This window comes from Malaya genurostris, chromosome 3 (assembly GCF_030247185.1).
Source record: "Malaya genurostris strain Urasoe2022 chromosome 3, Malgen_1.1, whole genome shotgun sequence".
NCBI lineage: Eukaryota > Metazoa > Arthropoda > Insecta > Diptera > Culicidae > Malaya > Malaya genurostris.
In genome coordinates this window covers 165,654,062-165,671,255 of record NC_080572.1, presented here as the reverse complement: position 1 = coordinate 165,671,255, position 17,194 = coordinate 165,654,062, and the positions used below count along the sequence as shown (strand labels likewise).

The window sequence follows — 17,194 nt, the reverse complement described above, 5'->3', positions numbered from 1 at the left end:
TGGCGAACGTAATTTCTGTTTAAACAAGCATCCTTTGCTTGGATGGTGCAGTTACTTCTTGTACAAGATACGAATAGAGTGCGAGGTTTAATTAGCTTAAAACCGGACGATAATTAGTTGAAGATGTCAGTTAGCCCAAAGCAAGGCAGTTTAAGCTCATTAGCAGAGACATATCAGATATCACATTTTGATCGAAATAGGTTATGGAAATCACTACATGCAACAGAGGTTATGTTTTATCAAAATTTATGTAAATGGTTTAATATTGCAACAAAAAACTGAAATGAATCGATCATGCCTAAAAATTACAAATCATCTGACATAAAATTGAACTTCTAACATTTTCGAATTATTATGAATACTTGGAGCTGTTACCAGTCTAAACTATTTAAAACCTCTAATGGATGAGCTGCTATGAAGGAATTACAACCACTGTCGAAAAATGACTTATTGATGTCATTTAGGTATTGCTTTTTGTTAAACTTGCTGAGATTCACCCTTTGCATTTACACTTGCCACTGACCCTTGGAATAGTGGGTCTTAGTCCTTTTTTCTCCGATTTTAGTATATTTTCCTTAATGCAAATTTGTACTAGATGTATTGATTTGTGAAACAGGTGTATTTGCTTATGAAATAGATTTCATTTTCTATTGTCCCAGAGCAACCGTCAGAAGAGGTTTCAATGTGTGCCAACCAGTGTTGAAAAAAATCAAAATTTCGAAAATCTCGACTGAAATTCTTCGTAAATGATTTTCAGACGATTTTTTTTCTCTTTTGATTTTTGCAAATGCGATTCTCACTGAAATTGATCTCACATGACTAAAAATCAGTTGTGAAAAGTTCACTAACGAACATTCTCCTCGACGATACTTAAGAAAAATGTTCGCACATTAAATATATCAGATACGTAGGCCGCTACTTATATTTCGAGGACTGGTCACACTAATATCAATAGCTAAAATCTGGCAACACTAAAATAAAGTTTGACATTTTCTAACATAAACGTACTCGTAACGTTTTGATGTACACGCGCTATGTTGTTTCCAGTGAGTTACAAAATCAATTTGGCTAAAAAATGGAAACTTCAAGAGAAGGATTTCGTTGGATAGTTTTTAAACTTTCGACGATAATCCACAAGAGTGTTTTTATGAAGTTAGTTCTTTGTATAGCGATGAAGCACCATCAAAAACCACTGGTATAGTGAATTCAATCGTGGTCGTAGGCCAACGAATTTCGCGAAGGCCGTCCAAAATCAGTTGTTTTGCCATAAACCATCGATGCAGTGCTTGAACTGGTAATGCAAAATCGTCATGAGACATCCTTGAGCATTAGTTCCACACGCGTGCATTTAATAATGCATGAAAACCTGGCCGTAAAAAAATGTTTGTTCTCGTTGGATCCCGCACAATTTGACAACCGCTCAAAAAGAGGATCGTGTCGATTGGTGCAAGTAAATGTTCAAAGAGTACGATCGCGGTGCATCACCCAACGTATATAACATCGTAACTGGTGACGAATCATGGATATATACGTATGAGCCGGAAACAAAACAGCAATTGACTGTGTGGGTGTTCCAAGACGAGCCAGACGAGTTGTTCGCGCACGAAGCACTTCGAAGCAAATGGTCGCCTGTTTTTCGGAAGAACGGGTCATGTGGTAACTGTGCCACTGGAGCAACGTGAGACGATCAATTCTGAATGGTACCCTGAAGTCTTTGGAGAAATTCGCAAAACGAACGAGAAAAGACGAATCAACCAGCACCTTTTCGACCGGAAAAAAAGGTCGAATTGATAGATCATCCATCGTACAGCCCTGACTTGGCACCCAGTGATTTCTTTTTATTCCCGCATATCATGAAAAAATTGCGTGGTCAACGATTTTCGACATCAGAAGATGCTGTTGAAGCATTTTAAAACCATGTTTTTGAGGTAATGGCAACAATACTTCTCTGATTGGTTCGGTTTGTTCTTATTCGCTATTCTCGAAATATAAGTAGTGGCCCTCGTACGATTCTTGAACAGAAGTTTGTGTGAAATGAATTTCCATAGCCCTTTTAACCCAACCCTCTACAGAATATATGATGAATTAATGGTATTATCACGAGATACATGTCACTGTCATTTCATCAGCAAGAGTTTTATCGATATTTATTCCCAATGTAAATTTTGACGAATAATTTGATACATCAAATATACCAATCATATTTTTTAATCAATATTGTACAGAGTTACGAAGAATTATATTGAAATAAGTACTTAATATATTTACTAGTAGTATATAATACTGAGGCTTACTTTAGAGATGGTATATTTCGGAAGTTTATCGAATCGTGTAATACAACATTGTAGTTCAGCAATATCGCATCGATAGTTATCTGATTTCAGATTCATGAAACATAAAAATCTGATGGGCGGTTCGTTGTGACTTAATTTCACCCAGAGCAGCTTTTTTCTCCGGAAGGTGGACAAAACGTTGCTGCAGTTTCGATAGCCAAACGGAGGAAAATAATTATAATTATTCTATAAAGAAAGCGGAAGCCAACTCGAAGGCAAAAAAAAAACTTTCGGAATTAATTTCGTTCCTCTGACTGTACCTTACCCCCCCAAGGCGGCAGTTTGGTAGTGGGCAAACAGGGTTTGAAACCACATCATGCGAAACACACGACGACAACCGTTGCATGACGTGACTCCTCCTGGGGCCGAAGACGCGAACTACGAGTTATCAAGATGACTGTGCTGCAAATCGGAAAGTGGAAGTTATGAATAATCACAGGAAAAACTAAGGCGAAGGAAAAAAGTTAAGAATGAGACGAAGAGTGAGACGGAGGAAAACATCAGGGAAAGCTTAATGTATTTCTAACCCATAAAGGAAGTGGTAATTAATCAACAACAACTTCGTGTATGCTTTGGCCACACTATGCGCTTTCGCGGAAAGGGGAACTGTTTCCTGCGCAAAGGGGAACAGGAAACCAGCCGGAATTGGTTCGGAAATGTCGGAGCGCCAAGGCGTAAATAAAGGTCATGTTTCTTTATGCAAAATTATTGATTTTCTGACAACAGTGGTTGGTTTTGATAGTTCCATGTACACAAGAGTAGCGCGCTGTGAAGGAACAATAACAGGAAGACCGTATTTGGCACCTCAGACATGTCACGAAGTGTCGGGAATTTTGTACCTTCGAGTTTTCATCTGCTATTATGAGCTATGACTATTATGATTTGTTTGACCGAAAATTGGCTTACCTGAACTTGCTAATCTACTACTGGTGGGTCCGAACATTTGATATGGATCTGAAAAAAATGAGATGGTTATTAAATGAAGCTTTTTAACGACTCGATTTTATGTACATTCAAGAAACAGTTTGACGTTTTTGGAAATGAGCAACGAAATGAGCTGTGACAACCGATTATGACTAAGTTGTATCATCAATGAGCTTCTTAAAATCCATTGTTTATGTGGTACGGATCTGGTCAGATTATATTTTATTATGAAAAAGAATGAGAAGTTCGTTTATTTACTTTTTAATATGTTTTATGAGTAAGAGTAACTGTTTGGGTATACATAATTTTTCTATTCTTAATATTAGTGTTTTATATAGAAGCACCTAGTGGAAAAATAATCAGATTTGTGCAAAAGCATATTCAAAGGAGTGTAATTGGCTGGTTCCGAAGATTGAATATTTGGATACGATTGGTAAGAAATAGGTCGTAGGATGCAAACTGCAGAAATAAATTGGATTACCGATCTCAGCTGTGCCAATCTCGGTTGTTGTTTCTTCATTAAAAATAACACTTCATCACAGCGGTACCTTGGAGTACTGCTGTGAACAAATGTTATATCAGGAGAATAAAAATATTCTGTAGTTCGGCTGTTCTAAGCTCGTCGAAAGATGAAAATGTTGCCGAATGAAGTTCAGTGTGTGAAGTATAGGTAAGACTGGAATATGTTAATTGTTCATACAAAACTAAATAACATGAACCAAACACGCATCGATTGCTTGCCCTTTGCAATGGATCGGAAGTCTATTGCAATGTTTGAATCCATTTGATACAAACATTGCATTGAGGCGGGGCTGGTTGATAGAACGGAGACCTTTTAGTTAACATCTTTCTCAGTCCTGGATTAAAGTTATTAGTATTATTATTTCATAGCTTCATTATTTCATAACAGATCGGCTGAAAAGTTCGTATTGTTTCTATGAGAGGGCGCTACTAGAATTAAATCCATACCATTTTCAGTTAGTACCAACCTTTAAAAGATACGGGTATGAATTTGACAGCTGTCTGATTATTAGTTTGTGAGATATTGCATTTTGAGTGAAGCTACTTTTGTTATTGTGAAAAAAATGGAAAAAAAGGAATTTCGTGTTTTGATGACACACTACTTTTTGATGAAAAAAAAGTGCCGCCGATACCAAAAAATGGCTTGATGAGTGTTATCCAGACTCTGCACCGGGCGAAGCAACAATTCGTAAGTGGTTTGCAAAATTTCGTACTGGTCATATGAGCACCGAAGACTATGAACTCAGTGGACGTCCAAAAGAGGCTGTTACCGATGAAAACGTGAAAAAAATCCACAAAATGATTTTCAATGACCATAAAGTGAAGTTGATCGAGATGGCTGACACCCTGAAGATATCAAAGGAATGTGTTGGACATATTATTCACGAATATTTGGATATGAGAAAGCTTTGTGCAAAATGGGTGCCGCGTGAGCTCACAATCGATCAAAAACAACAACGAATTGATGATTCTGAGCAGTGTTTGGAGCTGTTATATCGAAATAAAACCGATTTTTTTCGTCGATATATAACAATGGACGAAACATGGCTCCATCACTTCACTCCGGAGTCCAATCGACAGTCAACTGAGTGGACTGCACGCGATGAACCGAACCCAAAGCGTGGAAAGACTCAACAATCGGCCGGTTAGGTTATGGCGTCTGTATTTTGGGATTCGCATGGTATAATATTCATCGACTACCTTGAAAAGGGAAAAACCATCAACAGTGACTATTATATAGCGTTATTAGAGCGTTTGAAGGACGAAATTTCAAAAAAACGGCCTCATTTGAAGAAGAAAAAAGTTTTGTTTCATCAAGACAATGCACCGTGTCACAAGTCGATGAAAACCATGCTGAAATTGAACGAATTGGGCTTCGAATTGCTCCCTCATTCACCGTATTCTCCAGATTTGGCCCCCAGTGACTTTTCCTGTTCTCAGACCTCAAGAGAATGCTCGCTGGTAAAAAATTTAGAAGCAATGAAGAGGTAATCGCTGAAACTGAGGCCTATTTTGAGGCAAAGGACAAATCGTACTACAAAAATGGTATCGAAAAGTTGGAAGATCGCTATAATCGCTGTATCGCCTCTGATGGCAATTATGTTGAATAATAAAAACGAATTTTGGCAAAAAATGTGTGTTTCTATTAAACGATACGAACTTTTCAGCCGAACTGTTAGCACCAAATTGATTACCTACTAAACGTTCTATACGCGAGTTGCTCTCCACAGCTACTTGAACAGGAATATGTTTGAAGAGGATCAACGTGCACTAGCTACTGAAAGAAGGTAACGGAGCTGTCTATGGTTGATTGCAGATAACAGGAAGAGCGTATGAATCACGAAACGCAACAATTACCCAACGAACCACAAACAAAAACTTGGAAGGTGGAATGCCAAGGTTTGGTTCCTGAATCTGAATCTATATGCACACGAAAAAGAGAAAGCATAACGGCTCGGTCATTTGGAGGGAGATTCAAGATGTATTCATGCGTAGAATGTTTGTCAACGCACTGCCTTGATCGGATACCTTTCCAGGTTTGGGAATAGATAATAGTCACTGGGGGCCAGGTCTGGAGAGTACGGGGGATGATGGACCGATCCGTATCGCAAATCATTCAACTTTACCGTTGCTGTTTTATCATGACCAGTGCGGTAGAACTGCATTTCAATAGAATATTTTTCGATGAAAATGAAATTGGCCGTTGACTGTCAACATATCCCTTCTCATTCATTTAACTTTTTTGCCGAAACTCCCAGAATTCGTTGTCAATTGAATAACCGTACTTAGTCACTTGAAGTTTTGCTTGCTCAGTTTGTAGTATCAAGTAGTCTGCCAGTTTCATTGTCTTGCTTGTCTTCACTGTGGGTAGTGAGCAAGTGCAAATGAATAGTTGATGTTTATCAACTCGAAAACCAAAACTCTCTCTTACCATAATAACAAATAGAGGGTGACGATTCTTATTTGAGTTTTCATTAATCACCAGGAAGTTAAAATCGATAATTTCGACTGTTTGAAATGTATTTAGATGTGCTGCGAAGTATTAAAAATGAAAACTGAAAGAGGGAACTATTAATTTATGTTTATTTTGTAATTGATATTTCAGTTATCATGACTGGTTTATCTGTCATCTATTAGGTTGAACCAATTCGAATGTTTACATGAACCTTACTTGAAGGCTCTCTTATTCAATTATAAGAGATGTTTTGTTTCTTCAAGAGATAAACTAACGGTGGTTAAACTGAGCTTCGGTAGAAAGAGAAACGAATGAAGGACGGGAAAAGGTCAATTCGTTGCGACTGTGAAGGGTGTGTGTTAGAATGTAAAGTTTACTGCAGTAGAGTGCTCGTCAGTGTGTGCACACATTCGACAGTCGACCGTTTGAAAACACCACACTTCGAAAAATCCTTGTGATTTTACATTTTATAAGATGCACAATCTCAATCGTCATAGTTAACGTAAATTTACATGCACGAACATGTAATATTATGTGATCGAAAAATTTCATTAAATGAAATTCATGGAGATAAATAAAATAATTATCCCAACAAGCCACTTGAACCGAGAATCAGTGGATGACAAAGAACGTCCGTTGATCGACTGAGCCACAAAAGCACGGAACTGCTTGACTGGAAAATGGTGAATATAAAATAATAGCGTCGCACTTCCAAGCCGACTGTTCATTACAGTCGGAACCAGTAAAATTCTTGCTAATACTTTTAAGTCATTACAAAAGCAATTATCTGTCATTTGACAAATTAGGTCTTTACGAGTTGCATCGTATTGTTAAGCCACTTGTAAAATTCATTTTTTTGTGTTCAGCCTCGGAAGCTACTCGATATGCTCGACATGTTGAATATTTTCGATTTTTAAAAATTGTTTTTTTTTATCCTTATTCTCATACAGACCCCAAAAAGAATTTTTGGGAATTTTGTTTATGTACATTAAAAAAAAGGCTCATTTCTCTACCGTTTAATGGAGTGCCTCTTTAAGATGGCATAGTTCAATAAAAACCTGAGGTCTTTGAATATTATGTCTTTCATACCGAAGATACGTTCAAAGTGCCGTCCAAATCGTAGTATTCGAAGTCTGATGATTCATTACTCAATTCTAAAGGAACAAGCCTATTTTGAACGCTCAGGTGTATTTCTAAATCTAAATTTTCCGGGAAAACATTTCAAATGTTGAACATCATTTTATCATACTTGACTATGACGATGACAAGCTTGAAAATGTCGAAACAACATTCTACGAAAAATCTTTGAGCAGTTTGTTTTCTTACTCACGTTTACATGAGAAAACGATGTAAGTTCTATTCTAGATGTTTTACCACCTTTTTCGGAGCTTCCAGATCAGGAAACCGGGGAGTTATATATTGCCCACTCTCGCATATCAGTCCAATATGGAAAATGAGAACTTTGAGAAACAAAAACAATCTAAATTTTATTGTCAAGATTTTGAAGTTTTTGTGTTATTTAACGCTGAATCTTCAGACTATTGCAAGACATATTTTTAATATGTCACCTTAATGTAATTTCCGCTAAAAGGGACTAATATGAGAGTATTTTTTCTTATGAAACTGCATTTTCAGACATTTTCATTGATATTTTTTTTGAATAAAATAAATCAAACGTTAACATCTCGATTACGTGTCTCGATTGAGTTCGTATATTTGGATAGTGTTAAATATCTTAGTGTCCGTAGGATCGTATCCATGAGTCTTTATGAGTTATTATGAGTCAGCTGCAAAATCTCTTGAAACAAAAGGTCAAGTTTCGCATCGGAATGTAGTATCCTGACTTTGCTTTGAAAATCTTATTTTTTTCGATCAATCTTAAAATTTCCCTACATAATGAAAGTTTCGCATTTTTAGATTTGGTTGAGATTCACAATCGGAATGGAATACTGTCCGGAATTCACTTTAGTGTTGTCAAAGTACTTGTGATTATAGTAGGGTAAATCCGGGTGAGATTCCGCGTCGGTATAGATTGCCGCATTCTCGAGACCTCGTACATCGAATCAATGTATTGATGCGAGTGTCTGTGTGAGTGTGTATTTCGTCATACAAAAGAAAACGTACGTAATATCTGCTCTTTTATTATAGTCAAAACAGTATTATTATTAACTATTTACTGTCGATCATGTTTCGGCACCTACATTCTATAAGCAGTAAAATAAGATATTTTTACTAAAGTTAAAAAGTGAGCTAAAATACAGAAAAACAATGTTTTATTTCTCACTTTTCTTCAGTTTACAATTCATAATATATTTTTGTGAGAAAAACTATGAAGCAAAAATTAATTCGTGAACAATCTCTTCGACTATGTAAATGGAAATTTATATTTTGTTTGCTAAGAGATTTTATTTGCTTTTGAGTTGAAACTCAACATTAAACGATAACTTTTTTGAATTAAAATTTTGTATAATAAATGTGAAAAGACTTTTTTCTCTTACGTTTCCTAAACGAGCGGCGTCTCACCTTAAGGTGTGCCATCTCACCCGGATTTGCATTTTTTAACCAAATATGAATGTCAAGAACATATTTTATTTTAGACGGCAAAATTATTATTCAATAAGTAGTAGGATCCTTCAAGATCTCATTCAGTGAATAGTTTTGAAGAAATATCAATCTCACCCAGATTTACTTATAACGTATTATTTTTTATTTTATACCGTTGATACACTGGTTTCTTAATCGTGTGTTGTGTAATATACCTTATATTCGTACAAATAACCAACTTCGAGTGTGACAACTCGTCGCCCATCCGTTAAATAGGTTAAGCTTCAACATTTCTTTTTATTATAGCCCTTATCTAATCCTTATCTCTGTGAACGATGGGGGTGACCGACAATGGGGAAAGCTCCACCATCATGGATGTACACTAAAATAATGTTGTACAATCCAACCAACCATCGGAATATTTACGGATAAAACAAGTCTTTTAAAGGAAGCAGAATTCCGCTTAGCTTCAACATTAATTGTTGGAAAGAGCAATCATACAAATCATGATTTTCAAATATCTCGAGTTTCGGAGCGATTCAAGATACTCATGTAGAGGACACATTAGGTATTTGATAGCGGAACGCCAAAGAAGAATACATTTTCTCCGAACAATAGCAGGATCCAGGGAGATTAGGATTGTATCAAACAACGATACTTTCAGTGATTGAATATAGGTGTATTTGCTTCCATTCTGCAGCAACTACCCATATTGTCAAATTGGGAGTGGAGATAAGTACCAACATACCGATCATGTTGTTTGGAAATGCACTGTATATCGAGACGTCGGGGCTCAGTTAATGACCTCTTTACAATGCTAGGAAAGATAACCCAACGATCCTAATCGAGTCATTATTGCTTGTCATGATATGTTGTGTATACATCGTTTTAATATACCATTTCTTCAAGATCATTAGTTATTAGTTAAATTTTGGCACCCTTATATATAAGAGCGGTAAAAATCAATGTGTTTTGTCGGTTACGTCACTTATACCATCATATATCTGGAACCAAAAGTCACAACCATTTGATCTTCGAACTTGATCAATGGCCCGATAGTAGCTTTCAAACGAGCCCAAGTTTGTTAAAATCGGTTCAGCCATCTCTAAGAAAATTGAGCGCGTTCAAATACAACGCTTTTTGTCGGTTACGTCATTTATACAATCATATCTCCGGAACCAAAAGTCACAGCCATTTGATCTTCGAACTTGATCAATGGCCCGACAGTAGCTTTCGAACGAGCCCAAGATTGTTGAAATCGGTTCAGCCATCTCTGAGAAAATTGAGCGCGTTCAAATATCTTCGAAAAGTGCACACACATACACACACATACATACACACACACATACATACATACACTCACACACAGACATTTTCCTCCGAGGCTCCGTTCGAAAGTCGGTTTTTTCAGCAATTCTAATACCTTTCTATAGAGAAAGGCAAAAAGTCATGTGCACACAACACAAACCGGTACACATGCGGTACCAAAACCTTCTAAATGACTATTATCTGATGAATGCCAGCAAGCCGTTCCGAAGACTCTTTCTTTCGGCCCTTCAGCAAAGACACTTCAATGCAAAAATATGTATGTAAACAGTATTAACTCAGCGGTTTATGTTGAAACGTTGGGTAGCGTTAGCAGTTCAACATAAGCTGCTGATGCACTGATAAGTCGAAGACGATATGTAAAAATAAGTGAAAATACAGATAACAAGAATTTACTGATGTTCAAGGCATGAAAATGGGTAAACAATGTGTTGAGCATACTGTTGATAAATCAAAATGTTGTGTTTGGTCTTGAGAGTAACTTTTCCAATATGTGTTAAATGAAAGCAAAAATGACATGTGAGTATTTTCATTTTGGAGCCTATAATTTGATCCTAAGTTAAAGAAAATCATTCTTGCTATCTTTCTTAAAATTGCTAGTTTCCAAATGTTTTTTGCAACTCTTCTAACTACATCAATAGCCATCTCCTGCGTCAAACTACTACAAGTGAAAAACCTCTTTTAATCCACCTAGTGGTGTAATAAAGCTTTCTCACATTACTCATAACATCATAAATACTACTGTGGAATTCTGAAAACAACTGTTCATTGAATAGAAACAGGAAAATTTCTTCGAACGGAATTTAGCATAATACAGGGTGATTTTTTAAGAGCTTGAGAACTTTTTTAAACAATAAAACGCATAAAATTTGCAAAATCTCATCGGTTCTTTATTTTAAACGTTAGATTGGTACATGACATTTACTTTTTGAAGATAATTTCATTTAAATGTTGACCGCGGCTGCGTCTTAGGTGGTCCATTCGGAAATTCCGCTTTTTTATCGACAAATTTTGTTCAGCGATGAGGCTCATTTCTGGTTGAATGGCTACGTAAATAAGCAAAATTTCCGCATTTGGAGTGAAGAGCAACCAGAAGCCGTTCAAGAACTGCCCATGCATCCCGAAAAATGCACTGTTTGGTGTGGTTTGTACGCTGGTGGAATCATTGGACCGTATTTTTTCAAAGATGCTGTTGGACGCAACGTTACAGTGAATGGCGATCGCTATCGTTCGATGCTAACAAACTTTTTGTTGCCAAAAATGGAAGAACTGAACTTGGTTGACATGTGGTTTCAACAAGATGGCGCTACATGCCACACAGCTCGCGATTCTATGGCCATTTTGAGGGAAAACTTCGGAGAACAATTCATCTCAAGAAATGGACCGGTAAGTTGGCCACCAAGATCATGCGATTTGACGCCTTTAGACTATTTTTTGTGGGGCTACGTCAAGTCTAAAGTCTACAGAAATAAGCCAGTAACTATTCCAGCTTTGGAAGACAACATTTCCGAAGAAATTCGGGCTATTCCGGCCGAAATGCTCGAAAAAGTTGCCCAAAATTGGACTTTCCGAATGGACCACCTAAGACGCAGCCGCGGTCAACATTTAAATGAAATTATCTTCAAAAAGTAAATGTCATGTACCAATCTAACGTTTAAAATAAAGAACCGATGAGATTTTGCAAATTTTATGCGTTTTATTGTTTAAAAAAGTTCTCAAGCTCTTAAAAAATCACCCTGTATATTAATCAAAACACCCTATAGTTTCGGAGCCGGAACTGGTATTCACCGCAAGTTCAGGGATTCCGTATGAAACCGTAAAACCGTAAAGTTTGTGAAAATCGATTTGGTCATCTTGAAGAAAAGTGAGTGAGATTCTTTTTGCAGTTTTTGACCACTATTTCCTATACTTGCGAATCCGGATTCCGAGGACGGAATAGCTGAAGTTGGTCCGTATGGCCAGTTAAAAATCTGACCTATAAATCGGAACAGTTCTGAACCATGTTAGAAACAAATTTTCCCTTTTTTACATCGTAGCATTAGGTGGCGGTATAAAGTTTTTATCGCTTGACACAGTAGTTCCGGAACCGGAAGTTGGATCCAAATGAAATTCAGGAATTTTATATGGTACCATAAGACCTTCTACTTGTACCAAAGCTCGTGAAAATCGGTCAAACCATCTCTGAAAAAATAAATTGAGTTTCATTTTGGAGAATTTGAACACTATTTTCGTTGCTTCCGGAATCGGATATCAGGAACTAGAATAGCCGGAATCAATTTGATAGGCCGTCTACTAGCAATGGCTAACGATTGGGATAGTTCCGAGCCCAGTTTAGAAATTGTTTTTAGTTTTTTTTCCTTAGGCTTTTGAATTGAACCTAAGTTTGTGAAAATCGGTCTCGCTATATCTAAGGGAAGCAAGCAATCCGAGTTGTATGTTTTAAACTAAATCAAGATTTGTGAAAATCCTCGGGTTTCGGTTAAAAAGTCGATATTCACGGTGATTGCATAGGCTTTCTATATGAGAAAGGCAAAAAAACAATTTCTCAACTTCAGATCGTAAGAAGCAATATCACCGAGAAATTATTGTGCAAAATTTGCAATATTCCCACCATAGCGATGCCAAAACTTAAAGTGAATGCATCAATTATCTTCCCCTATGCATAGAACAGAGTGAGCGGAGCTCACTCTGACTGATTTTTGATATACGAGAAGAATACAGGAGTTGAGATGATTCAGATTATGGTTTATCGTTTTTGGAAACTGTTTTTCAATGACACACTCTACACGTAAAATAATCTAGAGTTTGAGCATTCCTCGTTTGTGCTTCACAGGCTATTAATAACAATAAGAAGGTTAGTGGCTCGATTCTCTACTTGAAATCGTTTGCATTACATTGAAAATTTATGATTAGGTTTGATTTTGTATATGAAATTGAACGAACACTATCACTTCTAAGTAACCAGTTTTTTCATCATGCTTTTTTACTCAGAGTTGATGAATAGAACTAAAAATAATTGACCAGTTCGCGCAAGTTGTTCATGGTGTAATTTAATTTTATTATTGGGGAAATGTCTATATTACTAACTTGCTCGTTCCTGCCTCTATTCTCAGTATAGGAGGTACGGAAAGGGGTAATAAAACGATACACTCCTCGATAACTCAGACCTGTCGCGTCTGGGTTGGTAGGGTCAAGTGAGGTACCCTTCCTTCATGGTAACCACGAAGTCGAGTGAATTCAAGCGGTTATGGAGCCACACATAAACAAGTGCTCGTGAACCGTGATGCCGGAATGGTCTCGATGGTGGCCGTAATATTGCCATAACATTGCACGCATACAACCAGCCCGCAAGCAAGGAATGAGCTAACCCTCTCCCGGAATTGTGTGAGGCGCACTAACGACTTACGGAAGGAAGGCGGAAGAAAAGCTGAGAAAATATTTAATAATAACTCTCCATAAGCGACCCACTGGCCGGGAAGCTACTGCCCCTGGCTGTTGTGGTCCTGCGGTAGTGCTTACAGTGATTGGGCTCTATATGCACTCACCACTCACCTGCTGCCACCTTGTCAGAATAGGGTTGTCTGTGTGTTGTGTATTGTGTTGAACCGGAAATGGCAAAGAAAAAGCAGGTGAGAAGAAAAATGTTCGATTTATTCCGGCCGCGATGCCAAACGTCAACGAGGTTCACTTGGCGTGACTACCGGAGGTTTGATGGAGTTCTACGGTCAACTCACACGTGATATATGGGGTGAGACAGGCAAAGAACACTCCGCAGAAGATTCCAGCAACAACATATTGCAAAATATCTTATTTTTATATTGGAATACGAAAGATAGCTTAGTATAAAATATGTAATTTCGTGTAAGATTAGCTGAAAACTGTTACAGGTTGAAAAAGTTAGTTGAAAAAAGTATTTGCTATGCTTCGGTGTAAAAAAAAATACTTATTGACACTTTAGTTGTAGAATTTGTTTGCATGTTAAGTGAATTATGGAGAATGTACATCGTCTATTTATTTAATCCCACGGTCATTCGATTCCTTCGATCTAGCAGACTAGCAATCAATTCCCAGTTCGTAGAAATCAGCTAATAAGGCAGATAAGTAAACAGATGACGGAAAGTAAGCAAATAAAATACCACCTTCGCTCTGAAAGAAAGTTGACCCACGACAGAATTTCCATTCGAATTTGTTTTACAAGGGGTGCGACTACCAAATGGTCAGATATAGTCGGTTGCCGATAATCGCATAACCCAGTCTGAATGTGTTTGCATTTTGAATCAAAATTGTCGGGAAAAAATCAGTTGCAGCTTCGTATATACTGATATTGTCACATCAAGAACACTCGATAAATATTTGAACCATTTGAAATGCGTTATTGCTTAGAAAAATTTATTGTTCATGATGAATATATAATAGCTAACATCGCTCTACGAGCTATCGAGTACCGATTTTACTATTACTTATTTTCCTACAATGTTATAAAACTTTGAACCGCATTCGACAATATATTCATTTGCGTTCAACCGAAACTACGCGATTCAAGTGCCATAATGTTTGCAATGCTTGGCGCACGTGTTACGCACCCTTTTTGCTGGTGTCAAATACGATATTTCAAATGCGACCAATTTTACCGTCATCAAATCTACAGCATCATGTCACTGCTAAAGAGCATCCTTTTCGAAATCTGCGGCGTTTTTTTCTTTTTTTTTTTCTGAAGGAGCTCTTGAGAATATTTTTTCTCTTTCTACTTGGTCTCTTCAAAAAGTCGGGCTCTTATGACAAAGAATGTTATAAAGTTCGCGTTGGATAGGAACTAATTGAATCTATATTTACCACAGCAAAAGGTGCTCCGTTCCCCCTCAATGTGTAGCGGATGCACCATTTACTGCGAAAGAGAGAACACTTTCCCTCACAATTGGCCAGAATAAGAGCACTTATTGTGTTGGAGTTTCATGGTAAAGATTACTTACACTGGAGTTTGAACCAGAATGAAGATTTAGGTTATTTTCATTCAGATCGATTGAAAGTGTTAGAGCTTTAATGGGATGGAGCTCAATGCTTGTGAAGCTTTTGTTATGATGTCATTTGATACAAATGATTTTTTAATTTTATGAGTAATATAATGGTTTGTCGAAATGCATTAATGATTAAAAAAACTACGATTTGCTTCGTGAACGAGGGGATAACATTTGCTCAGAAATACAAATTCAATGGTAATTAATTATGATTTCCATGACTGCGATTGCGAATCGGATTAAGAGTAACAGTAGCTGCCGGACAAAAAAGCAATGATAGTTAGATTCTGAAAAGTTTCATTATTTCGTAGACTCTAATTGTTGGGTCATTTTGATTTTTCGGCAAATATAAAAATACCCTATCTCCCTATCTGCATAGGACCGGAAATAAGGTTCCCCTTGTCCTATGCGACCGGCAAAGAGCATAATCAACCAAGCATGTTAAAATATGCAAATTAAGATTCTACAAGGCTTGTAACATGACTCCAGAGGGAGGTATGTGAATTCATTAAAACTTATTACATAATTATTTTCAAGTGTTGCGGAGCAACTCTTTTTGTTGTACGGTTTCTTTTTGAAACCAACTTAATTTTTAATGAGTAATGTTAAACCCTGAAACTGAAGTGGATTTTCTATTAGCAACTGCCATGGTGGATAAGCAAGCTTTAACGTTACAAAGCAGCTTTATTTGGATGGATCATTATTGATATGTAGAATCATAACGATGTTTCGATTGTTTTTCCTTTTTTCATATAGACTCATTTTGCTAGGCTAACCCGACGATTTCCTATAGAACGGTAGTGATTTTTATTTGAATCCGATTCCCGGCTCCGGAATTATAGGGTGATATGAAAAAAATGCAAAATTATGCACTTAATTTTTTCGGAGATGAGTGAACCAATTTTTAAAAACTTAGATTCGAACGTACCTATAAAACGCTATTGAAACGTATACAAATTCCTATTCAGGAATTACATGGTGATAAGCAGAAACATATTGTAAAATAAACGATTGGTTATCAGTTCCCGGTGCCAGAAGTTTCGGAAATAGCGGTCAAAAGCCTCTGTAGTTCAGAGCGACGACGCAAAAAGGGAAAACTATTTCTTTTAATTGAGCTCAAAACTATTTCAATTTGTAGGTTATGTGAGTTACTAGCCAAACGAACCGACTTCCGCTAAACCGGTTCCAAGTTTCAAGTATACCGAAATGAGTGGTTCAAAACTTCAAAAGGGAACTGATTTCATTTTATCAGTGATGGTTAAGCTGATTTTCATAAGCTCATGCTCAAATTAAAGGTCTTAGGGCTCTAGAGATTACAGTCGGATCCTATTTCCGGTTCCGGGACAACTGTGTGAAGTGTGTTTTAAGCCGTCGTTCAGAGCGACGATGAAAAATGAAAAAAAAATCTAAATTTGTAGCTCATAGCATTTTATTCCCGACATTCTTGTTTTTATTTGAGTTTCAATAAAAATATTTTTGAAAGAGGAAAACAGTAACACTGAGCGAGGCATCATCATACCACTAGGTGTGATTTTAGCAGCCTTATTAAAATCCGTGTAAGTGTTGTACAATGTTCTTGTTCTTATTTACCTTTTTTATATATATTTTTAAAAAATAGGTATAGAATTCGCTCAAACTTTCGAAAATTTTTCCGAGGCCCGGAATGTCATATACCAATCGATTCAGCTCGACGAACTGAGCAAATGTCTCTGTGTGTGTGTGTGTGTGTGTATGTGTGTGTGTATGTGTGTGCGTCTGTATGTGTGTTGTCAACTAAGAGGTCGAGATCTCAGAGATGGCTGGACCGATTTTGATCAAACTAGTCGCAAATGAAAGGTCTCCCCGTCACCCTGAACGCTATTGAATGGTTTTGAGATCGGATGTTTACTTTTTGAGTTATACGAAGTTTTATGTCAAAATTTTCAGTTTTTTGACAGTATCTGTCACAATTGACCTTGAAAACAGAATATGTTTTCAGAGTTAGATTCCGCACGGTAATAGCTATCCAACAAGCCATAGATTGTTAAAATCCGTCCATATTTAACGGAGATATCGAAATTTTTGTGTAAGCGACT

General features: G+C 37.0%; 2 protein-coding genes across 10 annotated transcripts in view; one reads left to right on the top strand and one right to left on the bottom strand.

The window, feature by feature from the left end:
* LOC131434811 (UDP-glucosyltransferase 2-like) overlaps positions 1–17,194 on the top strand; it is a 235,984-nt gene that overhangs the window by 41,044 nt on the left and 177,746 nt on the right. The gene's annotated exons all lie outside the window — the stretch shown is intronic.
* Positions 1–17,194, bottom strand: part of LOC131434813 (DNA-binding protein D-ETS-3) — a 191,447-nt gene that overhangs the window by 27,126 nt on the left and 147,127 nt on the right. For all 3 annotated transcript variants that reach the window (XM_058601980.1, XM_058601977.1, XM_058601981.1), the window contains one exon: positions 3,240–3,287. In XM_058601980.1, coding sequence (XP_058457963.1) covers positions 3,240–3,287 — 48 coding nt within the window. The remainder of the gene's footprint in view (positions 1–3,239; positions 3,288–17,194) is intronic.